This window comes from Hyla sarda, chromosome 9 (assembly GCF_029499605.1).
Source record: "Hyla sarda isolate aHylSar1 chromosome 9, aHylSar1.hap1, whole genome shotgun sequence".
NCBI lineage: Eukaryota > Metazoa > Chordata > Amphibia > Anura > Hylidae > Hyla > Hyla sarda.
Genome location: NC_079197.1, coordinates 73,314,411 through 73,332,729, shown reverse-complemented (window position 1 = coordinate 73,332,729; position 18,319 = coordinate 73,314,411). Strand labels below are relative to the sequence as shown.

Below are 18,319 nucleotides of genomic sequence, written 5' to 3'. Positions count from 1 at the left end.
ATTTTGTCCAGACCATTTTTGGAGTTTGGTGTGAAATTATGTCCAATTTGCTTTTTTTTCTCCCTTTTTTGGTTTAGTTCCAATAAACACAAAGGGAATAAACATGTGTATAGCAAAACAAATGTTACTGCAATCCTTTTCTGTGAGAGATAGAAAAATGTCAGGGGTGCCAACATTTACAGCAATGACTGTATGTGAGCTTTGCCACAATGTTTATTTTTAACAGCATACAAAATGAGTGTCCTTTTAGGTATTCCCAAGTTGCAGTGCGGCTCAAGACATTACATCACTAGTCAGGGGATGGCAGGGAGCCTGTCTGCTTCAATTTGTGGAGCAACCGCTGGGTGGGAAGGAGATCATTCTGCAGTGAACTTTAGTTTTGAAACAGCTGGAGGCACCTTGGTTGGAAAACACTGGTCTATTGTTCACAGCAAAACATGGAAGGCAGTAGACCTGTTCTTCAATGGGAGGAGTGGCTGATGTGTGGGAAGGAGAAAAAGGACCTCACACTTACAAACAAGGTACCGTATATACTCGAGTATAAGCAGAGTTTTTCAGCACGATTTTTCGTGCTGAAAACACCCCCCTCGGCTTATACTCGAGTGAACTCTCCACCCGCAGTGGTCTTCAACCTGCGGACCTCCAGAGGTTTCAAAACTACAACTCCCAGCAAACCCGGGCAGCCATCGGCTGTCCGGGCTTGCTCGGAGTTGTAGTTTTGAAACCTCCGGAGGTCCGCAGGTTGAAGACCACTGCGGCCTTCGACATCATCCAGCCCCCTCTCACCCCCCTTTAGTTCTGTACAGTACTCACCTCCGCTCGGCGCTGGTCCGGTGCTGCAGGGCTGTCCGGAGAGGAGGTGGTCCGGTGGGATAGTGGTTCCGGGCTGCTATCTTCACCGGGGAGGCCTCTTCTAAGCGCTTCGGGCCCGGCCTCAGAATAGTCACGTTGCCTTGACAACGACGCAGAGGTGCGTTCATTGCCAACGTACTTCTGCGTCATTGTCAAGGCAACGCCTCTATTCCGGGCCGGAAGCGCGGAGAAGAGGCGCCCCCGGTGAAGATAGCAGCCCGGAACCACTATCCCACCGGACCACCTCCTCTCCGGACAGCCCTGCAGGACCGGACCAGCGCCGAGCGGAGGTGAGTACTGTACAGAACTAAAGGGGGTGAGAGGGGGCTGGATGATGTCGAAGGCCGCAGTGGTCTTCAACCTGCGGACCTCCGGAGGTTTCAAAACCCAAACTCCCAGCAAGCCCGGACAGCCGATGGCTGCCCGGGCTTGCTAGGAGTTGTAGTTTTGAAACCTCTGGAGGTCCGCAGGTTGAAGACCACTGAGGGCGGATGATGAGAAGAGGATGATGAAGGGGGGGGTGGGATGATAAGAGGATGATGAAGGGGGGGGTGGGATGATGAAGGGGGGGGTGTGGGATGATTACAAGGGGATGATGAAGGGGGGTGGGGATGATGACAAGGGGATGATGAAGGGGGGATGTGTGGGATGATGACAAGGGGATGATGAAGGGGGGGATGTGTGGGATGATGACAAGGGGATGATGAAGGGGGGATGTGTGGGATGATGACAAGGGGATGATAACAGGTGATGATGATGAGGGTCTGGATGATGACAGGCGGTGATGATGATGAGGATGTTAATGACGGGTCTGGATTATGTATTTCCCACCCTAGGCTTATACTCGAGTCAATAACTTTTCCTGGGATTTTGGGTTGAAATTAGGGGTCTCGGCTTATACTCGAGTATATACGGTATTATGAGACTTGTAGTTTGACAAAAGGGATTTCCAAAAAGAAAGCCATTTTACAAAAAGCTAGCCACAGCTTTATGATAATCTCACAACATAGCCATATAGCCCCAAGACAAGCATGAATCCTTCCTAAGCATGTCTATTTCTGTCTGGCAGGTACGTACTAAAATCCCCTCATGGTGGATAACGCCTTTAATTGAAAGTATGATCTTTGCATCCAGTTCAGAACATTTCTCAACAAAATAAAAAAAGTATCATAAATAAAGTTATATTTATTAGATATGGAAAATGTATCCCTCTGCCGTTAGGTAGCATGATTTTTTAAAAGCAATTCTAGAGCATTTTCCAGTCCAAATATAATAAGTAAAGTTTGGTAATCAAACTCTTGTTTGTTTTAGTGATTGGTGAGGGTCTCAGCATCCAGATCACCATCAGTCAAAAACTTCTGAAAAACTCTTCATTCTTGCAGCACCACAGATTGCTATAACACCTTTGTACATAGTTACGATGATGGATGGTTGTTGTATAGGAACACACCATGACAGCATGACTAAGGTTGGTCGGTTGGTTATTGTATATGATTGCTCAATTTACAAAGACGAAAGGTCAAGACCACCAAAAACTGACAGAAAAGCTTATATCTAAAGCCCTAACATAATGCCACCATTTCACTGGGATGAATAAGATCTGCCCAGGGCACAGTATACACTCTTGATAAACTGCTTGCAAAAAGTCAGGAAACTTGTCAGTATCTGGATTTTCAATGTCCACCTAAAATGGATAAAAGGCTGTTGTTAGAGTAGGAATATACTGAATAACGTAAGTCATTGGGAAGGAGTAGGTAGGTGACTTACCTGGCTCGTGTTGTGGAGAAGGGAACTATCAAATGGATATAGATATTTTGTCTCACTGACAGAGTATAAGCGGAGGTACTTTCTGCCTACAATCTAAAGTAAATTAAAAAAAGGCAATATGTTATACCTCCATCGAGCCAGGTGTAGGTTATTCTGCTGCTCAGAAAATGCAATTAGGAAATTCCTGCTATAAACTAACAAATGGAAATAGTGCCACTCCTGTCCATGGGTGAGTTTAGTACTGAAGCATAATCCAAATCAAGAAATAACCAGAACCATCCCATGGTCAAGAGTGGGGCAAATACATTAATTTAAATATCAGTTAAGATAGTTTGTTATCCCCTATCCATAGAATCCAATGCCAAGAATGGGGACAGAGTCTCCCATGAGAATAGAGTAGAACATGCATGACAGATCCATGCCAGGCTAAATTCTATTTAACCCCTTAAGGACCAGGCCAATTTTCACTGTAGGACCAGAGCGTTTTTTTGAACATCTGACCACTTTCACTTTAAGCATTAATAACTCTGGGATGCATTTACCTTTCATTCTGATTCCGAGAATGTTTTTTCGTGACATATTCTACTTTATGTTATTGGTAAAAGTTTGTCGATACTTGCATCGTTTCTTGGTGAAAAAAAGTTTTTCTAACTTTGAAGCTCTCTGCTTGTAAGGAAAATAAACATTCTAAATAAATAATATTTTGAATCACATATACAATATGTCTACTTCAAGTTGGCATCATAAAGTTGACATGTTTTTACTTTTGGAAGTCACCAGAGGGCTTCAAAGTTCAGCAGCAATTTTCCAATTTTTCATCAAATTTTCAAAATCGAAATTTTTCATGGACCATTTCAGGTTTGAAGTGGATTTGAAGGGCCTTCATATTAGAAATACCCCACAAATGACCCCATTATAAAAACGGCACCCCTCAAAGTATTCAAAATGACATTCAGTAAGTGTGTTAACCCTTTAGGTGTTTCACAGGAATAGCAGCAAAGTGAAGGAGAAAATTCAAAATCTTCATTTTTTACACTCGCATGTTCTTGTAGACCCAGTTTTTGAATTTTTACAAGAGGTAAAAGGAAAAAAATCCTCTCAAAATTTGTGACCCAATTTCTCTCGTAAGAAAATACCTCATATGTGGATGTAAAGTGTTCGACGGGCGCTGTAGAGGGCTCAGAAGGGAAGGAGCAACAATGGGATTTTGGAGAGAGAGTTTTTCTGAAATGGTTTTTGGGGGGCATGTCACATTTAGGAAGGCCCTATGGTGCAAGAACAGCAAAAAAAAACACATGGCATAGTATTTTGGAAACTACAACCCTCAAGGAATGTAACGAGGGGTACAGGGAGCCTTAACACCTCACAGGTATTTCACGACTTATTGTTAAAGTCGGATGTGTAAATGAAAAAAAAAGTTTTTTCACTAAAATGCAGTTTTTTCCCCAAAATTTTACATTTTTTACAAGGGGTAATAGGAGAAAATGACCCCCAAAATTTGTAACCCCATTTCTTCTGAGTATGGAAATACCCCATGTGTGGACATCAAGTGCTCTGCTGGCGCACTACAATGCTCAGAAGAGAAGGAGCGCCATTAAGCTTTTGAAAAGGGAATTTGTTTGGAATGGAAGTCAGGGGCCATGTGCATTTACAAAGCCCCCCGTGGAGCCAGAACAGTGGACCCCCCCCCCCCCCCCCCCCACATGTGACCCCATTTTGGAAACTAAACCCCTCACAGAATTTAATAAGGGGTGCATTGAGCATTTACACCCCACTGGCAATTGACAGATCTTTGGAACAGTGGGCTGTGCAAATGAAAAATTGCAATTTTCATTTTCACGGACCACTGTTCCAAAAATCTGTCAGACCCCTGTGGGGCGTAAATGCTCACTGTACCCCTTATTACATTACATAAGGGGTGTAGTTTCCAAAATGGGGTCACATGGGTATTAATTTTTTTGCATTTATGTCAGAACCGCTGTAAAATCAGCCACCCCTGTGCAAATCACCAATTTAGGCCTCAAATGTACATGGTGCACTCTCACTCCTGAGCCTCGTCGTGCCCCCGCAGAGCATTTTACGCCCACATATGGGGTATTTCCATACTCAGGAGAAATTGCTCTTGTGAAAATAAAAAGTAAAGGACAACACCAGCATGTTAGTGATTTTTTTTTACACTAACAGGCTGGTGTAGACCCCAACTTTTCCTTTTCATAAGGGGTAAAAGGAGAAAAAGCCCCCAAAATTTGTAGTGCAATTTCTCCCGAGTACGGAAATACCCCATATGTGGCCCTAAACGGTTTCCTTGAAATACAACAGGGCTCCGAAGTGAGAGAGCATTTGAGAACTAAATTAGGGATTGCATAGGGGTATTCTACGCCAGTGATTCCCAAACAGGGTGCCTGAGTTGTTGTTTTGCAACAGCTGGAGACTCCGTTTTGGAAACACTGCCGTACAATACATTTTTCATTTTTATTGGGGGGGGGGGGGGGGGGAGAGACAGTGTAAGGGGTGTATATGTTGTGTTTTACCCTTTATTTTGTATTAGTGTAGTGTAGTGTTTTTAGGGTACATTCACACTGGCGGCGGTTCACAGTGAGCTTACCGCTAGGAGTATGCGCTGCGGCGAAAAATTTGCCGCAGCTCATACTTGAAGCAGGAAACTTACTGTAAACCTGCCTGTGTGAATGTACCCTGTACATTCACATTGGGGGGGGGGGGGCAAACCTTCAGCTGTTTCAAAACTACAACTCCCAGCATGCACTGACAGACAGTGCATGCTGGGAGTTGTACTTTTGCAACAGCTGGAGGCACACTGGTTGGAAAACCTTCAGTTAGGTTCTGTTAACTAACTCAGTATTTACCTACCAGTGTGCCTCCAGCTGTTGCAAAACTACAACTCCCAGCATGTACTGATCGCCGAAGGGCATGCTGGGAGATGTAGTTATACAACAGCTGGAGGTACACAACTACAACTCCCAGCATGCCGAGCCAGCTGTTTGCTGTTCGGGCATGCAGGGATTTGCAGTTTTGCAACATCTGGAGGGCTACAATTTAGAGATCCCCAAACTGTGGACCTCCAGCTGTTGCAAAACTACAAATCCCAGCATTCCCTGACAGCAAACTGTTGTTTGGGCATGCTAGGAGTTGCAGTATTGCAACATCTGGAGGGCCACAGTTAGAGATCACTGCCAGTGATCTCCAAACTGGGGCCCTCCAGCTGTTCCAAAACTATAAATCCCTGCATGCCCTAACAGCTGTCTGGTCATGCTGGGAGTTGCAATTTTGCAACATCTGAAGGGTTACAGTTTAGAGACCACTGTATAGTGGTTTTAAACTGTACCCTCCAGATGTTGCTAGGCAACTTACCGGCTTCCGTCGGATCCAGGGAGCCAGCCGCACGACATCGCCGGACTCCGATCTCCTCCACCGATCGTTGCCCGCAGCCTCGCCCGCGGGGTAAGTGGACGTTGGCGCCGGTCCTCTGTCGGTTCCCCGTTCTGCCCCACCTATTGTGGGTGGGCAGAACGGGGAAACCGAAAGTAAAGCCCCCCGCCCCCGATCTGCTATTGATGGTCGCGTCTAGACCACCAATAGCAGGGATAGGAGGGGTGGCACCTCTGCCACCTCACTCCTATGCCTTCAGGGGGATCGTGGGTGTCTTGGACAACCGCGATCCCCGTTATATTACGGGTCACCATAGACCCGTATGACCCGGAATAGCCGCAAATCGCAAGTGTGAATTCACTTGCGATTTGCGGCGATCGCCTACATGGGGGGGTCTAATTACCCCCCTGGGCATTTGCGCGGGGTGCCTGCTGATAGATATCGGCATAAACCCCTGCCCGTCCCCGACCGGCGCACGGCAGGGACCAAAATTCCCACGGGCGTACAGGTACGCCCTTGGTCCTTAAGTACCAGGGAGCAAAGGCATACCTGTACGCCCTTGGTCCTTAAGGGGTTAAAATCTATTTAAGTATTGTCTCCATGAAAATGAAAAACCTTAATACATGTGACATGTAGACAGAAAGTAAAATGGGTAAAATAATACGGAAAACATTTAGAATCCACCTGTGCAAGGAAGTTTTGCTGAGGGTCTTGGTGAAGAGGAGACACTGTTCCTGACGGGCCAAACCAAGCATTAATAGTTATATCGTCTTCATCCCCCTCACCGAGACAGCAATAATCTGGAATACCAATATCGTCCTTCAGTTCTTGTATCTGTTTCCAAGAAAAAAGACAAAGTTATTTATCAAAACCTGTCCAGAGGAAAAGCTGCTGAGTTGCCCATAGCAACCAATCAGATCACTTCTTACATTTTTCAAAGGCCTCTGAAAAATGAAAGAAACTAGCTGATTGGTTGCTATGGGCAACTCAGCAACTTTTCCTTCTGACAGGTTTTGATAAATCTCCCCCATAATGTTATTTTGCAACTTAGTTACTGCTTTCTGCTATTTGTACCAAATTCTCTGCTATTTTTACCAAATTCTTTTTATCAAAATTAAACTTGTCATATAGACTTGTTGGATCTTGTCACATTTTTTTTTTTAAACTGTTTATTTATAAACTTTTTCAAATTTTTTCAATACAAAGTGAAAAGCAAGTCACAATTACCGTATCTAAAAAAGTTTTCACCTTGAAAAATGTTTTCAATTGTATAGTTTATTTGCAATTTTAACCCACTCTCTCCACAGCAATTTTTGGTTATTTTGGTCTTTCACATCTTATTTTTATTTTTCCAATTACAGAGCCGTTTTATCATTAAAGGACAACTGCAGCGCTAGCAAATTAGGGCCCAAATGTAATAATAACACAAGTTATATAAGTTTCTAAATGGGATCCATTACCTGGCTGCTCCCGTTTCTCTGCTATGCCGCCACCGGAAGTCATCTCCTGGTCCCCTAACGCACGTAGCGTCGACCTATTATTCTCTATGGAGCCGCCATCTTGGTCAACGCTACGTCACAAATGCCCATAATGCGCTGGGGGATTGCTTCACTCCCCCTGCGAAGTTTTCCGAAGCTAGAGCGGGGAGGAGCGAGGGCAGAGGCTGAGATCGCACGTCTGCAGGACATAAGCCACGCCCCTTGGGTTCAGAAATCTCACTTCCCACCCCCCCCTCTTACATTACACAAGAAGCAGGGGGGGAGCGAGGATGTATACAGCTCTGTACACAACTCCATCCCCCCCCGCACACAGCTCGGTACACAGCTCCATCCCCCGTACATAGCTCCATCCCCTCGCCCCGCTCTGTCTCCCCAGGACCTCATCTACCACGGGGTGGCTGCAAGTTTGCACAGGGAAAACACAGAGCGGGGGAGGGGAGAGAGGACGTCCGTGCAGAGCTCCTTCACCTCCATAATGATGTGTGAGGAGGACAGACTGCACTGCACAGGGCTGAGGATTTCTGTGTGTGAGGAGACACAGACTGCAGGGGAATAAATATCATACTGGGGATGATTTCCATGTGGGGGTGGGAGACTCCTAATGACACATGCTGGGAGTTGTGGTCCCTGTTATGTGTGTGTATGCCAGTGTTTCCCAACCAGGGAATGCTGGGAGTAGTAGTTTTGCAACATCTGTAGGCACCCTGGTTGGGAAAGACTGGTGTATGGACTACAACCCCCAGGAGACTACTAAAATACAATATAGGTGTTGGTGAACTACAACTCCCAGGAGACTACTAAGATACAATATAGGTGTTGGTGAACTACAACTCCCAGGAGACTACTGAGATACAATATAGGTGTTGGTGAACTACAACTCCCAGGAGACTACAGAGATACAATATAGGTGTTGGTGAACTACAACTCCCAGGAGACTACTAAGATACAATAGAGGTGTTGGTGAACTACAACTCCCAGGAGACTACAGAGATACAATATAGGTGTTGGTGAACTACAACTCCCAGGAGACTACTAAGATACAATATAGGTGTTGGTGAACTACAACTCCCAGGAGAATATTAAGATACAATACAATACAATACAACACCTCTATTGTATCTCAGTAGTCTACTAAGATACAATATAGGTGTTGGTGAACTACAACTCCCAGGAGACTACAGAGATACAATATAGGTGTTGGTGAACTACAACTCCCAGGAGACTACTAAGATACAATATAGGTGTTGGTGAACTACAACTCCCAGGAGACTACAGAGATACAATATAGGTGTTGGTGAACTACAACTCCCAGGAGACTACTAAGATACAATATAGGCGTTGGTGAACTACAACTCCCAGGAGTCTCCTGGGAGTTGTAGTTCACCAACACCTATATTGTATCAGTATTCTCCTGGGAGTTGTAGTTCACCAACACCTCTATTGTATTTCAGTAGTCTCCTGGGAGTTTTAGTTCACCAACACTTCTATTGTATCTCAGTAGTCTCCTGGGAGTTGTAGTTCACCAACACCTCTATTGTATCTCAGTAGTCTCCTGGGAGTTGTAGTTCACCAACACCTATATTGTATTTTAGTAGTCTCCTGGGAGTTGTAGTTCACCAACACCTATATTGTATCTTTTTTTTATTTATTTTGTATTCGTTTTATTGAACAGGGAATAAAGGCATTAAAAGAACAAAAGAAAGAAAACCAAACACGGCTCCGCACAAGCCACAAAGTGAGAAAATTTCCCTCGCAGGGGAGTACATCAGCACTTACAAATAAGAAACAAAATGGTATGACAGACTATGGGTATATTTGTTCATATCCCATATAAACCAATATTAAAATCATAGACTTGCGTGTAGTCCATATTCCAAATAAGTAATAACAGTGCATATGTTAACATAGAAGAATACTTCTTCCTAGGGGGAAACCAGCTGTCAAGAGAGAAAGGGGGAAGAAATCAGAAGAATAGAGAAGGGGGGGAAAGCAAAGGAAGGGGGGAGGCAGTCAGACAAGAAACAACCGTTGAGACCCTTCACATGCAAGAAGGGAGAAGAAGACGCAGTGTTAGGAGACAGTACGGGCCAAACATTAGGGAAGGGGGCACGAGAGGGAGAGGAAGAAAGGACAGAGCAGAGCTATGGGGAGGCAATCCAGTCTCGCACAACTACATCTCAAGCAAAACACGTAACCGTAACGTACATCAACAAAATAGACAGTCTAAGGCTGGGTCCACACTACGTTTTGTCCCATACGGGAGCGCATACGGCAGGGGCGAGCTAAAAGCTCGCGCTCCCGTATGTGACCGTATGCGCTCCCGTATGCCATTCACTTCAATGAGCCGACCGGAGTGAAACGTTCGGTCCGGTCGGCTCATTTTTGCGCCGTATGCGCTTTTACAACCGGACCTAAAACCGTGGTTGACCACAGTTTTAGGTCCGGTTGTAAAAGCGCATACGGCGCAAAAATGAGCCGACCGGACCGAACGTTTCACTCCGGTCGGCTCATTGAAATGAATGACATACGGGAGCGCATACGGTCACATACGGGAGCGCGAGCTTTTAGCTCCCCCCTGCCGTATGCGCTCCCGTATGGGACAAAACGTAGTGTGGACTCAGCCTAAGACTAGAGTCGTGTTTGCAAAGCATCCCTAGAGGAGCAAAATTCAGCAGCAGAGAACAGGGTATCAACGGAGGAACACCAGACACCCCACACATGGGTGAATTTACCCGGGCAATTCCTATTTTTATATACCATACGTTCATAAGGCAGCATAGTATTTATCAACCTCTTCCACGCAGACAGTGTGGGGGGCCTGGGGTCCATCCACCTCAGAGCAATGGCTTTTCGAGCCATAAAGAGGGAGCCACGTAGCATTATCCTAGTATAGTGCGGCCAGCTCTCTTCATCTATCACCCCAAACAAGCAAAGAAGAGGTTCCTGTGGGACTGGTCTATCTAGTAGGGAGGACAAAAAGGACATAACCTCCACCCAAAAGGAGCAAATATAAGGGCATGACCAGATGAGATGCCAGAAGTCAGCTCTTGGGGAATTACATCTATGACACCAGTCGTTTAGTGTCCTACCCATACGAAAAAGCCTGATGGGTGTTAAATAACAATTATGTATAATGTACAGTTGGGTAATTTTATTGTTAGCCGCAGGGGACACTAGAGTGTGTGACACCTGTATGTCTTGCCAGTGCTCTGTAAGACCTGGAATATGAGACCTCCAATACCCCTCAGCAGCGAGAGGCATCCGATTGTGTTTCCGTTCAAGAATATGAGAGTAAAGGGCCGAAATCAGGTCCCTGGGATTTTAAAACCCCAATCAATGGGTAATCAGAAATTTTGGTGACAGACAGAGGGAATTGAGTCAGGAGAGCATGACGCAACTGCAGGTACCTATAGAAAGATGTCCTAGGTAAATCAAATGAGTCCTGTAACTGTGCGAAAGAGGAGAGTACATTGTCAGAGTAGACATGTCTAAGTTCCCTAATCCCATGAGCCTTCCAGAAAGTCGGGTCCAAGTCAGTCGTCAGTTCAGTCAAATAAGTGGCGTCCCAGAAAGGAAGGTCTGCTGCAACATCAGTAAAAGAATATAGTTGCTTAACTGTCCTCCATACCTGGGAAGCCAAACGGTGCAATGGCAGGAGCCGCTGACCCCCAGTAGTCCGGTCAGGATAATGAAATCTCGGGTTCCGAGCGAGAGCTACCGCTACATGTGACCGCTCAGTCTGCTGTCTTGGCCACGCCCCTCACCTATATTGTATCTTAGTAGTCTCCTGGGTGTTGTAGTTCACCAACACTTCTATTGTATCTCAGTTGTCTCCTGGGAGTTGTAGTTCACCAACACCTCTATTGTATCTCAGTAGTCTCCTGGGTTGTAGTTCACCAACACCTATATTTTATCTCAGTAGTCTCCTGGGGGTTGTAGTTCATACACCAGTGTTTCCCAACCAGGGTGCCTACAGATGTTGCAAAACTACTACTCCCAGCATTCCCTGGTTGGGAAACACTGGCATACACACATAACAGGGACTACAAGTCCCAGCATGTGTCATTCAGGAGTCCCCCCCCCCCCCCTCACACATAGAAATCATCCCCAGTATGATATTTATTCCCCTGCAGTCTGTGTCTCCTTCACACACAGAAATCCTCAGCCCCGTGCAGTTAGGGTGACCCGGGACAGTCCCGCATTTGGAGAGTCTGTCCCGGGTCCCGGTCACCCTCATTCCGGGACAATGCAGTGTCCCGGAATGATCTGAGCCCGTGAGCCGCAGTCCGCCATTTACATGGTATCGGGGACTCGTTTAATGTTCCCGATACCATGTCCGATACCTGCTGCCGCTCCGCTGCCCCGTTTACCGGTCCTCCCGTCCGCTTCATAGTGTTCCATGGAGGACCATGTGACACAACGTCACTCCGCCTCCTCCCCTGCGCCCAACGTAACGCTACGGAGGAAGCGGAGTGACGTGTATGTCACATGATCTTCCATAGGACGCCATGATGCGGACCGAGAGGACGGAAGAACGGGGCAGTGGAGCGGCAGCACCCGACGGAGGACAGCCGCAGGTGAGCTATGTGCTGTCTAAAGGGGGGCCCTGCTGCTGCTGTCTAAAGGGGGGGGCCCTGCCGCTGTCTAAACAGGGGGGGGGGGGGCTGTCTAAACGTAAGTAAGTGTCCCTGAATGGCAGTTAGGAAATGTGGACACCCTATGTGCAGTGCAGTCTGTCCTCCTCACACATCATTATGGAGGTGAAGGAGCTCTGCACGGACGTCCTCTCTCCCCTCCCCCGCTCTGTGTTTTCCCCGTTCAAACTTGCAGCCTCCCCGTGGTAGATGAGGTCCTGGGGAGACAGAGCAGGGGGAGGGGATGGAGCTATGTACAGGGGATGGAGCTGTGTACCGAGCTGTGTGCGGGGGATGGAGCTGTGTACAGAGCTGTATACGTCCCCGCTCTCCCCCTGCTTCTTGTGTAATGTAAGAGCGGGGGGTGTGAAGTGAGATTTCCGAACCCAAGGGGCGTGGCTTATGTTCTGCAGACGTGCGATCTCAGCCTCTGCCCTCGCTCCTCCCCGCTCTAGATTCGGAAAACTTCGGAGAGCGAAGGGGAGGAGGGAGAGCAGCAGCTAACAGGAAGTTGGCGCAGGGAGTCATGGGAAATGTAGTCTTTATGACATGGCTGCTTACTGCTACAGGTAGCAATTACAAGAGAATTGCAGGGCCAGATTTGACAAATGAGGTATCATTGGAAAGGTCTTTGAAAGAGCTATCAGATGAGGTAAACTTTTTTTTCTTTTTTTTATGTATGAGCGCTGCAGATGTCCTTTAAGTGTAAAGGGGGAAAATAATTTTGTAGTGGAATTGAAAAAAAAAATTCAGCTTTTTTGTTGGGGGGGGGAGTGCTTTTATGGCATTTAACCCCTTACCTCTGGCGATTTTTCATTTTTGCACTTTTGTTTTTTCCCTCCTCACATTCTAAAAATCATAACACTTTCAATTTTTCACCTAAAAATCCATGAGGGTTTGTTCTTTGCACCAACAATGTTACTTTGTTATACCATTAATAATTTTGCTACAAAATCTACGGCGAAACCAGAAAAAAATTATTTTGGGGGCAAAAAAAAAGCCATTTTGTAATTTTTAGCGGCTTCCATTTCTACGCAGTGCAGTTTTCGGTAAAAATTGCACCTTATATTTATTCCGTAGGTCCATACGGTTGCAAGGATACCCAATTTATATAGGTTTGATTTTATTTTACTACTATTAAAAAATTATAACTACATGCACCTAAGTTAATACGTTGAAAAATTTCCTCTTCTGACCCCTATATAACTTTTTTGATTTTTCCTTATAAGGGGCGGTATGAGGGCTAATTTTTTGCGCCGTGATCTGAAGTTTATATCGGTACCATTTTTCTTTTGATCAGAATTTTTGATCACTTTTTATTCATTTTTTTATGGTATAAAAAGTGACAAAATACGCTATTTTGGTCTTTGGAATTTTCACTTAAGGGACTATAACATTACACACACTGATTTCCTACACTGATTTCCTGCACTAATCAATGCCAAGCAATAGCATGATTGCAATAGCAATAGCATTGATCAGTGTTATTGCTGATCGACTGCTCCTGTCTGGATCTCAGGCACGGAGCAGTCATTTGGCGATCGGACAGCGTGGAGGCAGGTAGGGAACCTCCTAGCCTCCTGCAAGCAGTTTGGGACACCGCGATTTCACAGCAGGAGTTCCGAAAAGCACCACTGAGCTAACCGGCAATGATTACTTTCGTTTTAGACGCGGCGATCAAACTTGATCGCCGTGTCTAAAACGAAAGTAATCATTGCCGGTTAATGCCGGACATCAGCCCGATCTGCGATGTCTGGCATTAGCCGTGGGTTCTAGTTGCCTATAGGAACTGAGCGCATGTCCTACCTCGGGAGCTGCAGATGGACGTTAATGAACGTCCATTAGCGGCAAGGGGTTAAGCTGTGGTACAAATGTTAACTGTATTCTGAAAATTATTGCATGTACAGCAATAGCAATCTTTTATTACTTTAGGGTGTATTCACATGTACAGTATCCTGCCCATATTTGATCCTGCAGATATGAAACTGCACATTGCAATGCAAACTAAGTGACTTAGTACAGCATAAAATCTGCAGCTTTAACCCCTTAACAACCAACGACATATATTTACGTCCTTGGCCGGCTCCCGCAATATAACGCGGGGTCACGTCCCGTCATGTATCTGATGCCGGGACCTGGGGCTAATAGCGCGCGGCAGCGATTGCAGTGCCACGCGCTATTAACACTTTAGACGCGGCGTTCAAAGCTGAACGCCGCATCTAAACCGAAAGTGAAAGCTGCCCGGCTGCTCAGCGGGGCTGATCGGGACCACCGCAGTGAAAATGCGGTTTCCCGATCAGCTGGGACACGAGCGGAGGTCCTCTTACCTGCCTCCAGCGTGTCCCCTCGGCGATTGATTGCTCCAAGCCTGAGATTCAGGCTTGAGCAATCGACCACCGATAACCCTGATCACTGCAAAGCTATGGCTTTGCAGTGAACAGGGTATAAGATCAGTGTGTGCAGTGTTATAGGTCCCTATGTTAGCTATAACACTGAAAAAAAAAAAAAGTGAAAAAAAAAGTTAATAAATGGGATTTAATCCTTTCCTTAATAAAAGTTAAAATCACCCCCCCCCTTTCCCATAAAAAAAACACCATGTAAATAAAAATAAATATAAACATATGTGGTATCGCCGCGTGCGTAAATGTCTGAACTATAAAAATATATCATTAATTAAACCGCACAGTCAATGGCGTACGAGCAAAGAAATTCCAAAGTCCAAAATAAGGTATTTTTGGTTGCTTTTTATATCATGAAAAATGAATAAAAAGCGATCAAAAAGTTCGATTAATACAAAAATGGTACTGCTAAAAACTTCAGATCACGGCGCAAAAAATGAGCCCTCATACCGCCCCATATGTGGAAAAATAAAAAAGTTATAGGGGTCAGAAGATGACAATTTTAAACATATACATTTTTCTGCATGTAGTTATGATTTTTTACGTACGACAAGTACGACAAAATCAAACCTATATAAGTAGGGTATCATTTTAACCGTATGGACCTACAGAATAAAGATAAGGTGTCATTTTTACCGAAAAATGTACTGCGTAGAACGGAAGCCCCCAAAAGTTACAAAATGGCGTTTTTTTCTTCAATGTTGTCACACAATGATTTTATTTTTTATTTTTGGGTAAAATGACTGATGTCACTGCAAAGTAGAATTGGTGGTGCAAAAAATAAGCCATCATAGGGATTTTTAGGTGCAAAATTGAAAGGGTTATAATTTTTAAAAGGTGAGGAGGAAAAAACAAAAGTGCAAAAACGGAAAAACCCGTGGTCCTTAAGGGGTAAAATATGCACAGTATACTGTGCATGTGAATACAGCTTTAAAAGATTTTTTATTTTTATTTATTTGTTTGCATCCCCCTATAACTTTTCTATTTTTCTGTCTGAACAGCTATGTGAGGTCTGGCTTTAGTTAGCAAGCTGATTTTTTGTTTTTGTTTGTTGGAGCTAATTTAGGGTAGATATGTCTTTTGGGGTCCTTTTTTTTTCTGATTGAACCTGCGGGATAAATATATTTTAAATGATAAGACATTTCGGAATGCAGCAATGCTATTGTTTTCTTTTTACTTTGTAAAATCTCATCCACTTACTGTAAATTTTACTGATAAAAATCTACATGTAAAATCTGCAGCATATCAGAGCATAAGTCTCTAATCTTGACAACAGGGCCTCTAGTCTCCCGTCGCTCGCAACTGGTGTTGCATTTATTGTGTGTGTGAGTGTTGGAGATACCCTGCTCACCTATCTCTGGCCCTACTATAGATAATATATGGAGAAGGGGTGTGCACGTGTTACTGCCACTCCATTCCAATGGTAGACTCAGGACCCAGATCTCTCATGGGGCTCTTACCACTGGGAAAGACGCTTCTCCCCTGTCTAGAATAGCCTCTTAAATTACAATTACACTTTTAACATACACTTTCCTCTAAATCTATAATTAACCATGAGAAATTCCTTTAAGATTATGAAATACACCACAAGAGCCAACAATTATCTTTAGCGCAAAATCTTCTATCCTCTATCTAGTTGGATCCATCTACCAACTTTTCAGGGTATAAATGTAGCTCTGTCTTTGGCACTACGGACTTATCCAAGCCACTCACCCAGGCCTATGCACTTTTACAATCTGTTAGACCGAGATACCAGGCTCTCTTCCTCAGCCAGAAGATCCCCAAAAGGTTTGAAAGAAATGTGGATGCCATGGCTCATTTTAGATGCATCAGCAGATGTTGTTTGTCAAAATATCTTAACAGTTTTAAGTTGCTAACTGCTGGGAGTGTGTGACATGTTGGTGTGTATGTTTGTACTTTTGTGTGTTGGGCACTTTCTTATATTTTTCTTATATTTTCTTTTCTTTTTATAGAAATCATGGCTTTAAAAAAAAAAGACCCCATACCGTCCAAAACATAATCCTATCAGGCTGCGGCATTATCTTTGTCCAAGCTGAAGCACACGCATGTACAAAGTCCAGTAAGTGAGGGTGAGACTAGCATTCCTCTGTGCTCACTCCTGTCCTATCAGATGGCAACATGCAAAAACGGAGGAGGGGCTACCGAGCAGCCTGCAGGGATTGGATCAAGAGATCCAGCACTTAGGGAGACAGATAAGTCATGCAGAGTAAGGACTTGCCCTAAGAATTATATGTACATGATCAGGTTTTGAGTAACATAACTTTTATTTATTTATTTTTTATTCGGGATATGACAGGTATGCTTTAATAAAATAAATGTAGCTCTGAAAGATTTGGTATAGTGTTGAAGAAAGGACAGGACTACTCCGACTATGTCTCCCCTCTCCAATATGTGACCACTGTCTAGTAGTAAGATTCACAGCTATTATATGGTGGAGTCTGAGGGGACATTAACTACTCCTATTCTGGAGACATTACAATCATTACAATCATACCCAATTACCTGTTCAAATAGTTGATGCTGAGCAAGATATCCCCTGCAAGCTGGCTTAAAAAAAAAAAATAATAATTACAATTACAGTACAGACTGGTTAAGAGTTCAATCATTGCATTTGTTTCTTTGTTAGTCTCGAAGGAATTTATGTAAAACAAGCTTTAAAAGGGGTCCTTTGCTTTGGAAATCCCTTTTTAATTGACGGGTCACCTGACAATAGACTGAGCACAGTGTGATCGGCTATTAGGACCACCAGGGATCAGCAAGTACTGCAGCCACATTACAACTTATGCATTAGTTCCCTTTTAAAACAGTGCTTGTACATGCAATATAGGAACACGCCCAGTTCTTCCATAGTGGGGGATGCTCTTTTTTAGTGCAGTGCACTCTTTATAATACACTGCTCAAAAAAATAAAGGGAACACTTAAACAACACAATGTAACTCCAAGTCAATCGCACTCCTGTGAAATCACACTGTCCACTCAGGAAGCAACACTGATTGACAATCAATTTCACATGCTGCTGTGCAAATGGAACAGACAACAGGTGGAAATTTATAGGCAAATAGCAAGACACCCCCAATAAAGGAGTGGTTCTGCGGGTGGTGACCACAGACTACTTCTCAGTTCCTATGCTTCCTGGCTGATGTTTTGGTCACTTTCGAATGCTGACGGTGCTTTCACTCTAATGGTAGCATGAGACAGAGTCTACAAGATACACAAGTGGCTAAGGTAGTGCAGCTCACAAAAGGTAGTGCAGCAGGCCACAAATGTGCATGTGTCCACTCAAACGGTCAGAAACAGACTCCATGAGGGTTGTATGAGGGCCCGACGTCCACAGGTGGGGGTTGTGCTTACAGTCCAACACCGTGCAGGATGTTTGGCATTTGCTAGAGAACACCAAGATTGGCAAATTCACCACTGGTGCCCTGAGCTCTTCACAAATGAAAGCAGTTTCACATTGAGCACATGTGACTGACGTGACAGAGTCTATAGACGCTGTGGAGAACTTTCTACTGCCTGCAACATCCTACAGCATGACTGGTTTGGCGGTGGGTCAGTAATGGTGTGGGGTGGCATTTCTTTGGGGGGGGGGGGCGCACAGCCCCATGTGCTTTCCAGAGGTAGCCTCACTGCCATGAGGTACAGAGATCCTCAGACCTCTTGTGAGACCATATGTTGGTGCGGTTGGCCCTGGGTTCCTCCTAATGCAAGACAATGCTAGACCTCATGTGGCTGGAGCATGTCAGCAGTTCCTGCAAGAGGA

The 18,319-nt window shown here is 44.8% G+C and overlaps 1 protein-coding gene across 4 annotated transcripts in view; it reads right to left on the bottom strand.

Moving 5' to 3' along the window:
• Nucleotides 1-2,022: 2,022 nt before the first annotated feature.
• KDM8 (lysine demethylase 8) overlaps nt 2,023-18,319 on the bottom strand; it is a 49,101-nt gene continuing 32,804 nt past the window's right edge. For 3 of the 4 annotated variants that reach the window (XM_056539293.1, XM_056539294.1, XM_056539295.1), the window contains exons 6-9: nt 17,062-17,106; nt 6,691-6,840; nt 2,620-2,712; nt 2,023-2,536 (exon numbers count right to left, since the gene is read on the bottom strand). In XM_056539293.1, the coding sequence (XP_056395268.1) occupies nt 2,372-2,536; nt 2,620-2,712; nt 6,691-6,840; nt 17,062-17,106 (453 nt within the window). In that variant the 3' untranslated portion in view covers nt 2,023-2,371. The remainder of the gene's footprint in view (nt 2,537-2,619; nt 2,713-6,690; nt 6,841-17,061; nt 17,107-18,319) is intronic. The other variant, XM_056539296.1, reaches the window with a different exon arrangement.